The sequence below is a fragment of the Taudactylus pleione genome, unplaced genomic scaffold, assembly GCF_031769625.1.
Source record: "Taudactylus pleione unplaced genomic scaffold, aTauple2 ptg000707l, whole genome shotgun sequence".
Classification (NCBI taxonomy): domain Eukaryota; kingdom Metazoa; phylum Chordata; class Amphibia; order Anura; family Myobatrachidae; genus Taudactylus; species Taudactylus pleione.
This window is the reverse complement of record NW_028285109.1, coordinates 16,243,728-16,260,472: the sequence shown is the minus strand read 5'-3', so window position 1 is coordinate 16,260,472 and position 16,745 is coordinate 16,243,728. Positions and strand designations below refer to the sequence as shown.

The 16,745-nt window shown below is 46.5% G+C and overlaps 1 protein-coding gene across 1 annotated transcript in view; it reads left to right on the top strand.

The window, feature by feature from the left end:
* Positions 1-16,745, top strand: part of GALNT16 (polypeptide N-acetylgalactosaminyltransferase 16) — a 139,075-nt gene that overhangs the window by 84,365 nt on the left and 37,965 nt on the right. The window contains exons 4-5 of the mRNA XM_088456627.1: positions 4,932-4,999; positions 16,588-16,653. Of these exons, the coding sequence (XP_088312753.1) occupies positions 4,932-4,999; positions 16,588-16,653 (134 nt within the window). The remainder of the gene's footprint in view (positions 1-4,931; positions 5,000-16,587; positions 16,654-16,745) is intronic.

Sequence of the window (16,745 nt, the reverse complement as noted above, 5' to 3'; positions counted from 1 at the left end):
CACACCCCACATCCGACGCTTCGCCGTCACCTAGAGCTGGTCCCCACTCACCTGCTCTCTATGGTTACCGGCCCACGCTCCTCCTGTGTCCTCCGCCTCCTCCTAATCTTCTTCAGGGTGCAGGGAGGAGGAGGAGGAACCCGGGGCTTCCTGCACAGATGACCATCAGGAAGCTCCCGGGGCTCGAAGGGGACGGGGTCCCACGGATACCCCGTTACCTGGCGTCGGCTGCTTCACGAAGGGCAGCTCTTATCGCAAGAGCTGTCCTTTGCAAACCTAATCTAATATGTTAGTACATATGTGATTAGTAAGGTTGCGGTGACTTGCGGAATGGTCACCGCAACCTTAGTACATCCCGGCCTGTGTGTGGTAAAAATGTAGTGTAAGCTCCAGTGGGGCAGAGACTGTTATATTTTCTGCGTAATATGTAGGGATTATATAAATAAAAGTTGATACTAATCTGTCTTTATATATTTTTTATCTTAGTTTGAGCAGCCAGATTACTTTGTCTTTGACAAATGACACCTAATGACAGGAATGTTTCTGGACAGGTGCTAAATTACCTTAAGCATTTATGTTCCTTCTTACAATGGAGCTTTTCATAATTGCAATGACTAAGCGTAATATTACACTGTGTTTTTTTATGTTAGTTGGCAATTAATGCATCAGTCCATCATGCATATGTACAAGTGACCTTTACTTTGTATAGGCTACTATTTCTGTTTTTCAAGTTGACCTATCAATCTCTATGATGACATCTGTTTACTAGAGGTTCTCAAACTCTGTCCTCAGGACCCCACATGGGTCACGTTTTCCAGGTCACCCAGCAGGAGCACAGGTGTAGTCATTACTCACTGACACATTTTAATACATCCACAGGTGGAGCTAATTATTTCACTTGTGATTCTGTGAGGTGACCTGGAAAACATGCACTGTTTGGGGTCCTGAGGACCAAGTTTGAGAACCTGTGGGTTAGACAAATATAACTTGGCTATTACAGGAAAAACTATCACAAATGATAAAACAAAGTGTTTACAACCTGCGAGTAAATCACAGCTGCCCTGTCCTTTCCTTGGGCTTACACTAAACCCAAAAAACAATATTCATATAACAAATGGAAATAGGCGCTGTGACTCTTATGTGCATCCCCTTATACGCGATGCCAATAGTGTCGGAAACATCTACCCACAATAGGCGGTGTCTTCCTCGCCGTTTACACAGTATATGGAAGAAAGTAAGAACAATGCGAGCGGCCAGGTGATGGTCGCGATGGTCAAGACCATCGTGACCATCGGGCTAGCGACGAGACCCTTGTGGTAGGGTCTCGTGGCCGCAAGCCCCAGTGGACTTCCTGCTCTAATAGAGCAAGAAGTCCACCTACTGACAACACGAGTGATGTCAGTTGGGCCGCCCACAAACGGCAGGCGTTCCTGCAGGAACACCTCCGTTTGCCCAGCCACCCCCCCTGCCCGCCTCCAATACGGGGCAAGCTGTCAATCACCATCGACAGCTGCCCCGCTTTGGTGCGAGGCCCGTAGCGATGGAGCGTCCATCGCTGGCCAGGTCTCGCGCACGCCGGAGCCGGCTCTGGCGTGCGCATGCGCAGTGGGGGACCATCCACCTGCTTGCTTGTGCGTGCGCTCGCGAGCGGGTCGGAATCAGGCCCACTATCAGCGGGATCAGTCTGGCACACTCACCCAAGGTAAGTATGTGATGTTCACGTAAAGGTATCTTTTTTTGCAGTGAAGACCACACCTCCACAAAAATAGATGTTTCCGACACTATTGGCATCACGTATAAGGGGATGCACATAAGAGTCACAGTGCCTATTTTGGTCTTTCCATTTGTTGTATGAAAAAACTATCAGCTGTCCTGCCATTCTTATTATGCACCTATGACAGTGGTTCCTAAACTCGATCCTCAAAGCACCCTGACAGTCCAGGTTGTATAAATCTCCATGCATAAGCACAGGGGACATAGTTAGTACCTCAGTTGGTTTGATTATACCATATGTGGACAATTATGCATATCCTTAAAACCTGGACTGTAAAGCTGGCCATACACCATACCAACTTTCCTCCAACCATCCAACTAGTGAGATGGTTGGAATTAAAATCTGGTAATGCATGGGAGCAAATGACATTCAGCCATTTGCTTCCATAGACGGCCCTCTGGAGACTACGGACATGTAAGTATAAGACTATATGGGTGCAGGGTGTGGGATACATCTGTGGGTGTGCGGTGTTTGATACATCTCCCCCTTGATGAAGTTTACCAAAGTGATTATGACTTCACCAGAGTGATGGATTGGTTTAGTGTTTCCAGTTTGGGTAGCCATTTTTTTTGTTTTTAAATTTTAGCACCTATAATGTTTTCCCTCTTCCTCTCTTTATCTGCCTTTTTCTATCTCCTTGTATAGCCGTCTATCAGTCTCACCCTCTATCTCTCTTTCTGTACCTCCTTATGTTTCCTTTCTATCTCCCTGTCTCTCTCTCTGGCTTATTTATCAAATAATATTTGAGTGATATGGTACAAAAACACCCATTTTTAGGGGGTACCCACAGGGCCGGTGCAAGGTTTCAGGGGATCCCTAGGCAAAGTTTCATAGTGCCACCCCTGTTTTCCCCCAAACCCTCCGCCCAGCTCACAGACACATACACAGTGCCCTAATAATATTCACATGACCCGAATTAAAGGGATGATTCCCCCTGCAGTGCCCCCAGTGGTAAGGGCCCCTGTCGTGCCCCCAGTGGTAAGGGCCTCTGTCGTGCCCCCAGTTGTAATGCTCCCTGCAGTGCCCCCAGTTGTAATGCTCCCTGTAGTGCCCCCAGTTGTAATGCCCTTGTAGTGCTCCCAGTAGTAATGCTCCCTGTGGTGCCCCCAGTAGTAATGCTCCCTGCAGTGCTCCTAGTAGTAATGCCCTTGTAGTGCCTCCAGTAGTAATGCTCCCTGCAGTGCCCCAGTAGTAATGCCCCTTGAAGTAGTAAGGGACCCTGTAGTGCTCCCAGTTGTAGTGTTCCCAATAATGCCCCCATATGATGCCCCCAGTAGTAAGGGCCCCTGTAGTGCTCTCAATAGTGCCCACATATGATGCCCCCAGTAGTAAGGCCGCTGTAGTGTCCCCTGTAGTAAGCCTCTCCCTCGCGCACACATGCACACACACACACACACACACAAAACAAAAAAAAATACTTACCTTAAACCCCGCTCCAGTGCTAGTTGCCGTCCATCCCTGGCGCCCGCTACTCGGAACTATGGGAGTGACGTAATGACGTCACTCCCATAGCGCACTGCGAGACCGGGAAGCCGGAGCTCAGGAGTGAGCTCCATCCTCCGGCTGATGCTGGCGCCGGGGAAGGGGAGAGAAGGAGCCGGGCGGCCGCTGGTAACACAATCTCAGCGGGCGCCCGGCAAATAGAGGGTGCAAGGGGAGTGATCGCTGGGCCAGCAGGCCCCTTAAGCCGACGGGCCCCATAGCAACCGCACCCCCTGCATCCTCCATAGTTAGGCGGACTCAGAAGCGCCCTCTAGTGGCCGGCGCCACTATGTAGATGACTAAGCTTGCCTAGTGGTAGCGCCGGCCCTGGGTACCCACAAATATTAAGTATCCTCGAATGTAACATGAGTTACACTTTGCAGAAATTACTGGTAGAGGGTGCTGTAGGATCCCTCCCTGGCAATGGCCACTAACGTATGAGCGGTTAACAGACCTCACATGCACAGCATGAATGCCTACTCTCCCGGAAGTTGTGGAAGGCTCACAATTTTTCGGGCAGACCCCCGAAAGAGTAGGCAGATCTCCCGCATCACGCCCACTTCCTAGTGAAGTGGGCAGGATGGGGAGATTTAGATTTAATGGGGAATTTGTGGGTAACTCTGCTCTCGGATAGGATTTTTGGAAAGTAGGTAAATATGATGCACAGCAGTCCCGACATGTGTTTTATATTACGTTTGAGTGAAACATAATTTCTTATTGCCGTGTATAGCGGGGAAAGGAAACTTATAAATATCGGGTCTAAAATCCAATTAATAAATATGCCCGTCTATGTGAACTTCCCTCTATAGCTATATCATTATCTCTGTCCTGTCTTCTCCCTCTTTCTTTACTCTTTCTCTGCCTGTCTCTGTCTTACTCTCAGTACTACTTTTTTGTCTTGGCAACTCTTCCCCAGTTTTCCTCTCTTTCTGACTCCCACTATCTCTCTTTCTCCATCTCTGATTCCCCGTCTCTATGTTCTCCCCGTCTCTATGTTCTCTCTCTCCCCCTCTCTCTCTCTCTAAACTAAAGCATTGTTATGCTGCCATGTTGCCAATTTCTATTGTCGCTCCCTTTAATATACAGAACTATGATTATTTATTGCTGGCCAGAAGATTACTAAGAGATTATATATATAATTTGTTTTTTTTTGTTTTTAAAAAGCAGTCTTGCTACAAGGTAGAAAGATGCACAGATAACCTCTAGTACATCAATTCTTTCATCCAGCATTTTTTCTGGATGAAGTGGGAGAAATACAGAAATTAATGTGAATTTTAAAATAAATTGGTGAATTGGGCACAGACACATTTATGTGTCGCAGCTCTGTAACTACGCCTTCACAGCTTGAGAAATGGTCTTGTTAGTTTCTGTTCCACAATATAAAAAACCCTGATATTATTTTCCTATTCCCGGCAGATAATGGTATCTTCAGTGGGACAATCACTTTACAGATTTCACCATTATGCATCAAGATAAAGGGTTTCAATATGATTGTTCTGTATATTGTGTTGGGATATTTATGCTGAGATTGCCATCTGCTCAGCTCAGGGCCTCAGCAGCACTGTAAATTAATTTGAGCACGAGGTACACTATAGAATATGTCTGCAGCGAGGTTTGTGTATGTGAAAATACATAATTCATGAAGTTAATGTTATTTCCTCTCTCTCTGACACAGCGTTTTAATCCGAAGCCCTGCAAAGTTAATACAGGAGATTATTTTAGTGGATGACTACAGTACAGACCGTGAGTATTTCTTTAAAATGTATTTGTCGCTTCTCCCACTTTGGATCAGTCACCCATAATTACGTATGGTACAGTGTGAGTGAGATGAGCTATGTCTGCAGTGTGATACAGAGGGTGTTAGTGTGTAGAACAGATGGGATCTATTTATGGCTTTAATTTTCTTGTATACAGATAAAAGTTTAAGTCCAATACATTATCTGGTTGGTTAGGCTGGTATCCAGAATAATACTGATTGTATGTAGTGTCTTCAGATGCAAGTTTTGTGGCACATCAGAGGACGAATGGACCTGTCACCAGTTTGCCTACTCAGTACACCTGTGATGCCCTACTACGTATCTTAGACCAGTGCTCGAAGTGGTAATTTTGAATTTGGAAGTGGGGGTATGGAAATTGGAAGAGAATGGCCGGGGGTCGGGATCCGCCTCAGGCTCCTAGTAGCTTTCGGGATTTTGATAATGAGATTCATGCCCGGGTCCCCAGCAGGTACATTCTAGTTGCTTAAGAGTCTTCCTTACCTATATAATATGTGCTTTTCTGCAACAGGGAACCTTTGAAGAAATTGTTACTCCCTGGGCAGTCGTTATGCACTATTCACGTAGGAGATCAATTAGTCCGGAAGATGCCTGTTTGCATAGGAATGTAACTAATGTCCTCATCCTATAGCAGTGGTTCAACAAGATAATACATAGTAAATTAAGTTTTGGTGCAGTCCAAAGTGTGAACTTCCCCGATCAAAAATGTTATATTATTAATTTGTATTTGCTAATGTTGTACCATATGTATCAGTAATCTTCCTTTAGAATTGGTGCCCAGTTGTGGATAATCTCTAGCCGCTTCCCTCAGTTCTCTTCATCCTTCCTTGTGTCCAGGGCCGGATTAAGACTTGTGGGGGCCCTGGGGCAACTAAGTTGTGGGGGCCCCACCAATAAAATTGTCATGGCCTCATGCAGCAACTACTATTCCCCTTACCTTGCCTCTGCAGGGCGGCAACTAGGGGGGGGCTAGAGATGCACGTGCATCGGGTGCCAGAACTCAGGGGGTGAAAAAGGGCTGATTCGAGGTGGCTTGGAGGCTGCAGATTCAGAAAACTGCCATCTAAAAATGGCCGCTGCCAAGGAAGAGACAGATGCTAGAGGTCCTTATTGGAACCCCTGGTAATGAGCATAAAATCCCTGACAACGAGCAGATAATTTTAAAGTAATTAGAAGCCTTACTGTGGGGCATAAAATGGTGTCAGGCAAATATGTAAGTGGCACTTTGGTAATAGGCATTACAGTGTGTGGCGTAATATGTAATGGGCATTATGGTGTGTGGAGTAATGTAAGTCACTATACCAGTGACGTCTGACTAGTGCACAACCTTATGGAGGAGCAAGGACAAAATCCAGGTACGGGAAGGGAGGGGGCGCAAAATTGCTGCCTTGCACCGGGTGACAGATATCCTAGTTTCGGCCCTGGCCTCTGGACTATGGCAAGGTGGCAGCATACTACATCATATACGTGACACTGCTGGAAACAGTCTCCCGACAGCATAGCGGAAATGATTTCTTGTGCTGACGAGTATTATGCTCTCAGCTGTCTGACCTGGTATCTGGGTCTACCCAGAAAGTAGCGCGTAAGTTGATCACCTTCCCACAGCACACAGCACCTCTCCATCCATTCCCACCCCCCCATCCCCTCCACAGTGCGCATCACCCAGGGTACCCCCTTCCCCCAGTACGAAGCAGCACACACCCCCACAGAACCCAGCGGATCCCCTCCCCAGCAGTGACTGAGCGCCACTCAACCCCTCCCTCCCCCAGTACACACCATCCAGCGTCCCCACCTAAGAGAGGTTGCTGCCACAGCCAGGCTTGTTTTTGTGGACTGATGCTGATGTGGCTGCCAGTACAGCTCAGTTTCCCTAGAGTGGAGGCAGCCATAAGGGAATCAGCATCAGTCCGCGCAAACAAAATGGCTCCGCTTCCAGATCTCCTCTGCGTTTGGTCTGCTGGACTGCGCATGCGCACAGTTCACACCTGATAATATCAACTTTATTCGGCAGCGTTGTTTAAAGAGAGAAACAGCGCTGCTGGGTTTTTTAACACTAGCGCTCGCCAGCGAGCGAGTGAATGAAGGATTCTGGATTAAAAAAAAAAATTGTGGCAAGCAGTAGTGCTAAATATCTTTACTGTAAAAGTTAGTAAATACTGCCATAGATAGAGCTATAGAGTGAGGTGAGAGAGGGAGGATGGGACATGGAGAGAGACAGAGAGAGAGAGGGAAGGAGAGAGGGGAAGGGAGGGAGACAGAGACAGAGAGAGGGAGGGGTGCGAGAGAAGGAGGGAGGAGGGGGCAGAGGGAGACATGGAAAGAAATAGAGGGAAAGAGGGAGGAAGGGGGAGGGAGAGAGGAGGAGGGAGGAAGTCAGGAGAGGGAGGAGGGAACGGGGAGAGCGAGAGAAGGTGAAGAAGGGGCATGGGGAGAGAGACAGCGCGCACACAGACACAGTTGTACCTGTTGCAGCTTGCAGAAGCTTCATCGGCTTTCTGATGGAGCGGGCTTCCATAGTCCGTCAGGTGAGGTCCAAATCAATACATTAGTGATGAGAGGGTGGCTGCTGGCCTGCTGCAGCATGTTATGTGACAAATGCTGCCGGGACCTCAGCCAGACAGGAAGAATCCAGAGTGACCAGGTTCATGCAAATATTTGCGAGAGTGTGGTGGCCTCCAAGGTGTGGGGGCCCCTGGACGACCGCCCCGTCCGCCCTGCCTATAATCCGGCCCTGCTTGTGTCTCTCCAGTTCTCATATGTCTCCATCCTCATTCCCCCATATCTCTCCAGCTGCAGCCCCCGGTGTCTTTCCCACCCGCCCCCAGTATCTCACCAGCTCCAGCCAGCCCCCTTCTGTCTCTCAAGCCCACTAGTGTCTCGCCAGCTGCAGCCATCCAGTGTCTCTCCAGCCGCTTAGAGTTTCACCAGCTCCAGCCAGCTCTCTTCTGTCTATCCAGCCCCCAGTGTCTCTCCAGACCCCCAGAGTCTCTTTGGCTCCAGACCCCTTCTATCTCTTCAGCTCCAGCCCCCTTTTGTTTCTCCAGAAAAGCCCCCTAGTGTCACTCCAGCTGCAGATCCCCAGTTCTGTTCAGCCCCCCTCTATCTCTCCAGCCCTTGTGACTCTTCAGCTCCCTTCTGTGTCTCCAGCAAAGCCCCCCTAGTGCTGCTCCAGCCAGCTCCAATCTGTCTCTCCAGCCCCTACCTGTTTCTCCACCCCCTTCTGTCTCTCCAGTTGCAGCCCTCATATCCCTCTGTCTCCAACCCACAGACACATTTTCTTCTTATGTGTCTTCTGGCTGCTCCTTGTCCTTTACGGGCTGGGGCTCCTCTGTATTTCAGTGGTGTAGCGTGACGTGGCATTAAATGGGAATTTTTTTATTGTCACTGGTGCAGGTAGATACAGCAGCTGCTGGCTTCCCGGATCCAGTACATGCCTGCGCCCTGCTGATCACTGCAGCAGCACAGGCAGCGGTGCCTATAAGTGGCGGTATGGCATAATGCTGTATACCATCCCACTTGGAGCACTGTCCTAGGCCCACTATAATTCCCTTTGATCAACCACTGGCTGCTGTGAAGTTGACTATCCTACTGGTAGCTGCTGGAAGATGCGGGTTTCCTGGATCCTCTCATGACCTGGTTTGCCACTGGCTATTACATATAATTGATAGTGACAATTTAAGCAGTAGAGCTAATTGAAACCTTTTCCACATCTAATGAGACTTGATTTAATATTGATTAACTAGGTAATGATAAGTTACTGTGCAGCATCCAAGTCAGCACTAAAAAGCGAAGTTACACAGCACCAGGAGAAATATCTAAATAGACTTTTGAAACCGTCAAGTTCATTGAATAATGGAACTGAATGAACATTTATTATTTGTAAAGACCTCTCCAGTAGTTCTTTTTACGTCTCTCTCTCCAACTTCTTTTTTCCCCATACAAAGGATTCTGAGTTGGACGCAAGTCGCAATGTGGACAGATCTGCATACAGTACTGCACATGCACCAAAGAAAGGAATTGGCGTTTGCACATTGCCGATTTAGACTTAAGCATCTAGTGTGTCTCAATTGATCCGTCCTTCAACGGACCACACTATCTGTGAAACTGGCGTTTCCGGGTGGTGACCATGCAGTCGCATAGAACTGATCCGTTTAGTGGATGTGGAGTGTCGTGGACATGTCGACTGACTAAAGTGCTTTTTCGCAGCCTGCGGAAGGGGATGGGACACCTGTTTTTGATGGATCTTTTTCACCCAGCATAGGTTGGCTGTGAGTCTTGATGCTAATAACGAGCTGAAAATGGTGTGCAGTCCAGGTCTTCAACCAGATACATGCATTAGCCTAATGTAGTAAGCAGGCAGCCGTGACCAGATGGAAAAGTAGCCGCAATTGAGGTCCCCACAGTCCTTATGCATACTTACCTACTCTCCCGCTCCTAGCCCCCAAGAGAAGTAGGCAAGCCTCCCCAGACTCCCCCGCGATTTCCAGAAAACCCCCCGCAGCTGGGGGGGCGATGACGCAATTCACTTTGAATCGCGTCATCATGACCCCACCCCCTGCTTCTCAATCACTGTGCAGCGCCACGCCCCCTGCTTGGCCAACCTGGCTGCCCACTCCCGGAGGGGGCTGTCAGAGTGTCGGCAAGCATGTCCTTATGTATTCTATTTAGTGTAAATGCAGCATACAGTGTATAGAAAAGTATCTTAGCTAGTTTCAAATATCCTGAATCCTGCAGCGGTATAATAAACTATATATTTGTGAATGTTACATGGTGCTTATAGTAGTAAGGGGGTTTATGTTCTAAAATTTAGATTTAAAAGGGCAATGTTTTTACTAGCAAAACACTGCTAGTAAAAGTATTGCCCTTTTAAATTTCTGGCATAAAAATGTTAGGAAGTGTAATGAATAACAGTCCACTATTTAGGACAATCAGATTGCATAAGTGTTTTTCTGGTAGAAATATTTCTTCAGCCAGTAGAGCCTTTATAATATTGATCCATTTTTAATAACTATATAAGTACAGTAATATACACTGCCTCTCTAAAACACACACTCTAGAAACATAGAATTTGACGGCAGATAAGAACCACTTAGCCCATGTAGTTTGCCTTATTTTTTAACCTTTTGGTAATCTCAACCCAATTTGATCCTTAGTTCCTTGTAAGGATATTTTTGTGCCTATCCCAAATATGTTTAAATTGCTCTACTGTCTTAGCCTCTGCCACCTCTGATGGGAGGCTAATCCATTTATCTACTGCCCTTTCCGTGAAGTGATTTTTTCCACAAATTTCCTTTTGAACCTACCTCCCCCCGGTTTCAGTGCCTGTCCTAATGTTCTAATATTACTTTTCCTTTGAAGAATGTTTCCCTCCTGCACCTTGTTCAAACCCTTGATATATTTGAAAGTTTGTATCATGTTCCTCCATTCCCTTCACTTCTCAAACTATACATATTAAGATTTTGTAGTCTTTCTTGGTTAAATTTTGTGATGTAGGCCATGTACCATTTTAGTTGCCTTAATTGTATACTCACTAATGTATATATACCCTTCTGGAGATATGGCCTCCAGAACTGAACACCGTATTCTAGATGAGGCTGCACCAGTGACCTATACAGTGGCATTATCACTTATTTCTTCCTGCTACTGATCCCTTTCCCTATGCAACCAAGCATCTGACACGCATCTGACTTGCCTTTCTCATTGCCTTGTTACATTGCTTACTAGGCTTTAAGGCCCATGAAATAGTGACTCATAGATCCCTCTCCTCCTTAGTAGTCTCCATTGCAGTACCTTAATACTATATTTAGCCTTTGGGTTGAGGCTTAGCCTTTGGGTTTTTGAAACACAAGTGCATGATTTTTCATTTTGGAATTAAGCTGTAGTTGCCACATTCTTACCCATTCCTGTAGTCCCCCTAGATCATCAATAATTTGTTGCTCCTGGTGTGTCTACCCTGTTGCATACCTGAAAGTCTGCAAAAAGGCAGACTTTCCCTTCAATACCATTTGCAATGTCCTCATCAAAGATATTAAAAAGCACTGGTCCAGGGCTGGACTGGGACTAAAAATAGGCCCTGGCATTTAGGGCCAGGCCCACCTCGCATCATCACCTGGCTCCTGGCATAGACTCCTCCCTTTACTATTCCTGACTCCTCCCACAAAGTCTATGCTCTTAATAAAATTAAATTAATATTAGAACAATATATAAGCGTACAAGTGTATACCCTTCTTTGTATTAAAATACACAAAACAGAGCTCATTCTGCAGAGGATTCAAACAAGTGCCATAGTCAGACATTTGGTATTTGGTTGGTTCTGTTAGGTAAAGCTGGCACTCAATTTTTGGAGGTCACACACAAAGAAGAGAGAAGGCATTTTTACAATCGACCAAGCCCTAGCTTAGCAGTTGTAGAGGATTAGATAGTGTTCACTGTAGGTATTTTTTATGGCAGGAGTGCTGAATGCCGAGAATGACACATCTGTGCACACCAAACCCGAATCGTTACTATACATTTTGGTGCCCTATGAGCATAAAGAGCATTGGTGCCCCCATCCATAATCGAGGCAAGGAGAGCCCACGCTGAAGCTGTGTGCCGAAAACAACAGGTTTGGTCCCACTGGGAAGTGGCACGACCACACAGTAGTACACCCAATGCAAATTATGCCATACAGTAGTGCCCCTTAGTCACATTACACTGCATAGTGGTGTCCCTTCATCACATTACACTGCACAGTGTTGCCCCTTATTCATGTTACATCACACAGTAGTGCCCCCTATTCACGTTACATCAGTGTTGCTCCTTATTCACGTTACATAACACATTGTTGCCCCTAATTCACGTTACATTTCACAGTAGTGCCCTTATTCATGTTACGTCACACAGTAGTGCCCCTTATTCACGTTATGCCACACACAGTACTGCCCCTTACACATTATTTCACACACAGTAATCCCCTTATAACACATTATGCCAGACAGTAATGCCCATAGAACATTATGACATACAGTAATGCCCCTTAGAACATTATATACCACACAGTAATACCCATTAAAATATTATGCCACACAGTAATGCCCCTTAGAACATTATTTCCCCCCCCCCCAGTAACTCACCTCCCACCAGGGAGGCTGCTTCAGGTCCAGATGCTGTTGGCTGCCCCGCTTCCTACAGCCACCGCTGGTCTCCTCATGACCATGCCTGCCCGGGCCTGATGCTGCTCGCACCGGGAGAGCTGGAAGATCCAACAACTGGACTATGTCATTTGCTTGTCACGCAAGTATTCGGCTGCACCATGACATCACTAGGCGGCTGCACATGAACTCTGAGCACAGGACTTCCTGGGAGGTGGTGCTGCCAGGCAGCCCTGCATGCCAGGTCAAAGGAGGTGCCTGAACTTGAAGATGGCAAATTCCCCTCGCCGTGATACTTTTCATACACGGACCGGCCGCATAGTGACATCATAGTGCATCCCGGGTATGAAAAGTGTGGCAGCGAGGGTAATCACTACGAAATGACATGACAGCACATGAAACTCGCTGAGCATAGTGCAGAGCCGCCTGGGAGGCAGTGCTGCCAGTCGAGCCTGTGGACGGCCAGACCAGCTTTTTTGGCATTTGCTAGACGTGCCAGTTGGCCAGTCCATCCCTGCACTGGTCCAAGTACAGATCCCTGGGGCACTCCACTGGTAACTTTTCCCTCCTGAGACTGCACTCAGTTTACTACAACTGTGTTTCCTATCCTGCAACCAAATTATTTTCCATGCAACCATCTTTGAATCCAATTCCACACTTTAGAGTTTATTTAGCAGTCTGCGATGTGGGGGACCATGTTAAAAGCCTTACTAAAGTCTAGATAAGCTACATCTATGGCCCCTCCTTGATCTATTACTTTAGTTACCCAGTCAAAAAAATCAGTAAGATTTGTTTTGCATGTTCTCCCCCTATTAAACCCATGCTGTTTGGGATCCTGTAAATTGCTAGATTATGGATATTCCACAACTCTTTCTTTTTGTTTCTATTATTTTCCTTACTACTGATGCAAGGCTCACTGGTCGGTAGTTACTTACCTCTTCCTTGCCTCCACTTTTATTATGTGAGACTACATTCACTCTTTTCCAGTCCTCTGGAAGTACTATCGCTAGCGACTGGTTGAATAATTCTGTTAATAGTGCTACCAGCACTCCTTTTGGCTCTCTTCGTATCCTTGGATGTATGCCATCTGGCCCAATTGATTTCCTCACTTTCAGTTTTGAGAGTTCTGTTAGGATCTTCTCCTCTATAAATGTACTAGTATCTACTTTATGATTATGTATATCCTTGCACCTAACTGTGGCGCCCTTCCCCTCTTATTCTGTAGTAAATAACAAGCAAAAATATTATTTAGGCGATCTGCTATTGACTTGTCTCTCTCCACCAGACTCTGGGCCTGATTCAGAGCTGCTCGTAAGCGGCCGCTCGTTCGCTCCGAGCGATGTTCGCACATTTGCGCATGTGTATGGGTTGTAATGCGTGTCAGTGCGGTCGGAAATCGTGTGCTCGCAAAATAGCGAATGCCTGCTAATTTGAGTGACAGGATGAGGCGTTTGTGGGTGGTAACAGGGGAAGGTGCTTGGGAGTGGAGAGTGGAGATCCGAACGCAGGCGTGCCAAACGGTCAAAACGGGCGTTTTAAGGGTGTGCATAATTAACAAAGCAGCGTCATCGACCACGTCACTTGGTTGTCTCTTAGCCTGAACTGCTCGCATGATTGCGGTAGGAAAATGCTACCACAAGAATAGCGAGCAGTTCATACGCCTTTCGATGTACTCGATTAATCTAATAAATAGCGGAATTGATGTATGATGCGAGCGGCCAAGGGGCGTCTTTACAAAATAGCGAGCGCATGTTTCGTTCGCTCGTTCAGACATAGAGGCGTCAACAGACCGCAAAGAGCGAGCTCTCTATTTAAAGATTCGGCACCTTTTTCAGAACGACCGGCCGCAAATAGCGTCTGGCTCTGAATCAGGCCCACTGTCTTAAATCTTATTATTATTTTTTTTTAATTTCTCACTTTCACATGCATACGTTTGCCCCTTTACCTACTGACTGGGCCATTTTCTCAGCTTGTGCCTTTACATATCTGATTACCTTCTTAGCCTCTTTCTGTCTAACAAGATACACCTCTTTGTCTTCATTCATTCATTTAATCATTCATTAATTTTTTTTATGTGGCATGAGTCGGTCTCTGTCTTTATACTAAACCATACTGCTTGATGGTCACTGAATCCTAGCTTCTTATCCACATTTATGTCCGAAATCCTGTAACCGTTTGTGAGTATTAAGTCTAATACACATTACCAACTTTCTGGCAGCCAGGTCGGTGCAACAGGGGGCATCGGGGCGGCTTAAGTGGGCGGTATGGGGGCGTACGGTGTGATTGCATCATCATGGCCCCACCCCTCACTTTACAATGCCAATACTACCAGCATTGTAAAGCAGGGGATGGGGCTTCGATGACTCGATTCTGTGTGATTTGCATCATAAGCCCCCTCCCCCAGGAACGCCCACTTTCGCTCGCTAAGTGTGTGCTAACGGGTGCAGACATGGGGGCGGGGGCACAGGAGGGCAGTGGCCATTCCGGGAGACTTGCCTAATCTTGTGAGGGGCCAGGAGCGGCACCTGATTTTCGGGAGGCTCCCAGCCGTCCTTGAGGAGTATGGAAACTATGGTCTAATATTGCATCTTTGCGAGTGGGCTCCCTCACCAATTGCTCGAGGGATGCTCCCTGCAAGAACTTTAGAAAGTCCCCACTTCTAGTGGAACTTACAAAAGACCCCTCCCCATCTGGTAGATTAAAGTCTCCCATGATTATTACCTCTCTTTTTAAAGCTATTTTAGTGGGTTTGATTATGAGATCCCGATGGTCGGGATGCCACTGGTCAGAATACCGACAGCGGCATCGCGACAGTCAGAATCCCGACACCCATAAGGAAAGAAGGTAAAACTAACCTCTACCCCTAACCCTCCCTCCCCGGTGCCTAACCCTAACCTCCCCCCTAATGCTTAAACCTACTCTAGTTTTAGAAATATGATTTAAATTGAATAATAAAAGACTGGAGGTTTTTTTTTTTTTTAGATACCAGGAAAATAAAATGCCTTTTTTATATACTGATAGGCACACGACCTAAGTACATATATATATGCTGCCTCTCTAAAACACCCCCTCCAGTAGAAAGAATATGATTTTAAATTGAAATATCAAACACTGCTGAATTATTTACACATTATTTATTTTTATTTTTTTGCAATTACATTTGTTATAACCGGAAAAGAGATCTTTGTGGTGCAGCTCACTCAGACACAGCACAGTATTTTCTGGACAAATAATCTTGAAACCACACTGTCTCTACCCTCATACACAAGTGACAATAAATAAATATATATATATATGTATATATACTGCAGTCAGGGGTGCCGAGAGGCAGGGGGAGCGGGTACTAATTACCCAAGCTTTCTGGAGGGACCCGCCGGGGGCCTGGGTCAGGTGCCGCCTCCCTTTCCTCTTCCTTCACAGCAGCCCCGCACACACTGCTGTGTGCTGGGGTTGCAGTGGGTGACTGCTCGCGACTGCTGAGCAGCAGCCACCGCAGTCTCCTATGCCTGTGGGGGGAGTGATCACACTGATCTCGCCCCCTCCCTGGTGTGCAAAATGATTTTGTGTTTTTATTTCATCCTGACTACGCCTACTGTGGTTAAGCCACACCCCATTGCACCCAGGCCCGGCGTGGCTGTCAGCAAGTGAAACTATACTTTAACAAACATACATACACATGCCTGTTTGCAGTGCAGCACTGGATTGCAGGTGCTACTAGTGTCTGATAAACACACAGTAGTTTGTTTGCAGTTTGATTTGCACCAGATTGCAGTTGCTAGCTTGTGTGACATACATTACACAGTGACAAAGATGCCTGCACCTGCAGACACCCTTTCCACCTACCCCATCTATCTCTACCTACTACAAATCTCTCTCTTTCCGAATGGCATTTTCTGAGGAACAACTACATCCCACACCCTCTGCCTACACTCTCCTGTGTGAAATGGCGCCTGATTACAAGGAAGGGACTGTTATATGGAACCAAATCAAGCCATATTTCTTCCTTCTGAATTTGAACTTGGAGGGAAGCCCGAGCCGGAAACCGAATCCGCATATCATAATAAACAAATAAATATATATATAAAACGTAATTAAATGTGTGAAAAATGGTATGTACTTGCAGCCTCTCAGTGCACCTTTCCTGTTTGCAGACGTGTTGTGCTTCATATGTAACTGTAATTGACTGCGGTTTCAGCATGAGTGGCCCTGATGAGGAGAGATGTGGGCTTTCGACTTGTGAAAAGGTTTCTATGTGATCAGATGAGCACGAGTGCACTTTAGCTGAGAGGATTAGTGCTGTCAGTCTGATTAATACGATAAGTGAAAGCAGATTCTTCCTATAGAATGGCTCTTGGGAGCTCTCTCTTTGAGGTGAATCATAATTGCAATGTGCCAATTATATGTTTTTCTTCTCTTCTTTCTACAGCCGATGACTGCCAGCTCCTCACAAAAATTCCGAAGGTTAAATGCTTGAGGAACAACCGTAGAGAAGGTGCGATATAGAAATCATTGGGATATGTACCTCATTAATGTTCACAAGTCAAAGCAATTGAGAGCTTGTGACTGCCCAATATTCTGTATCAA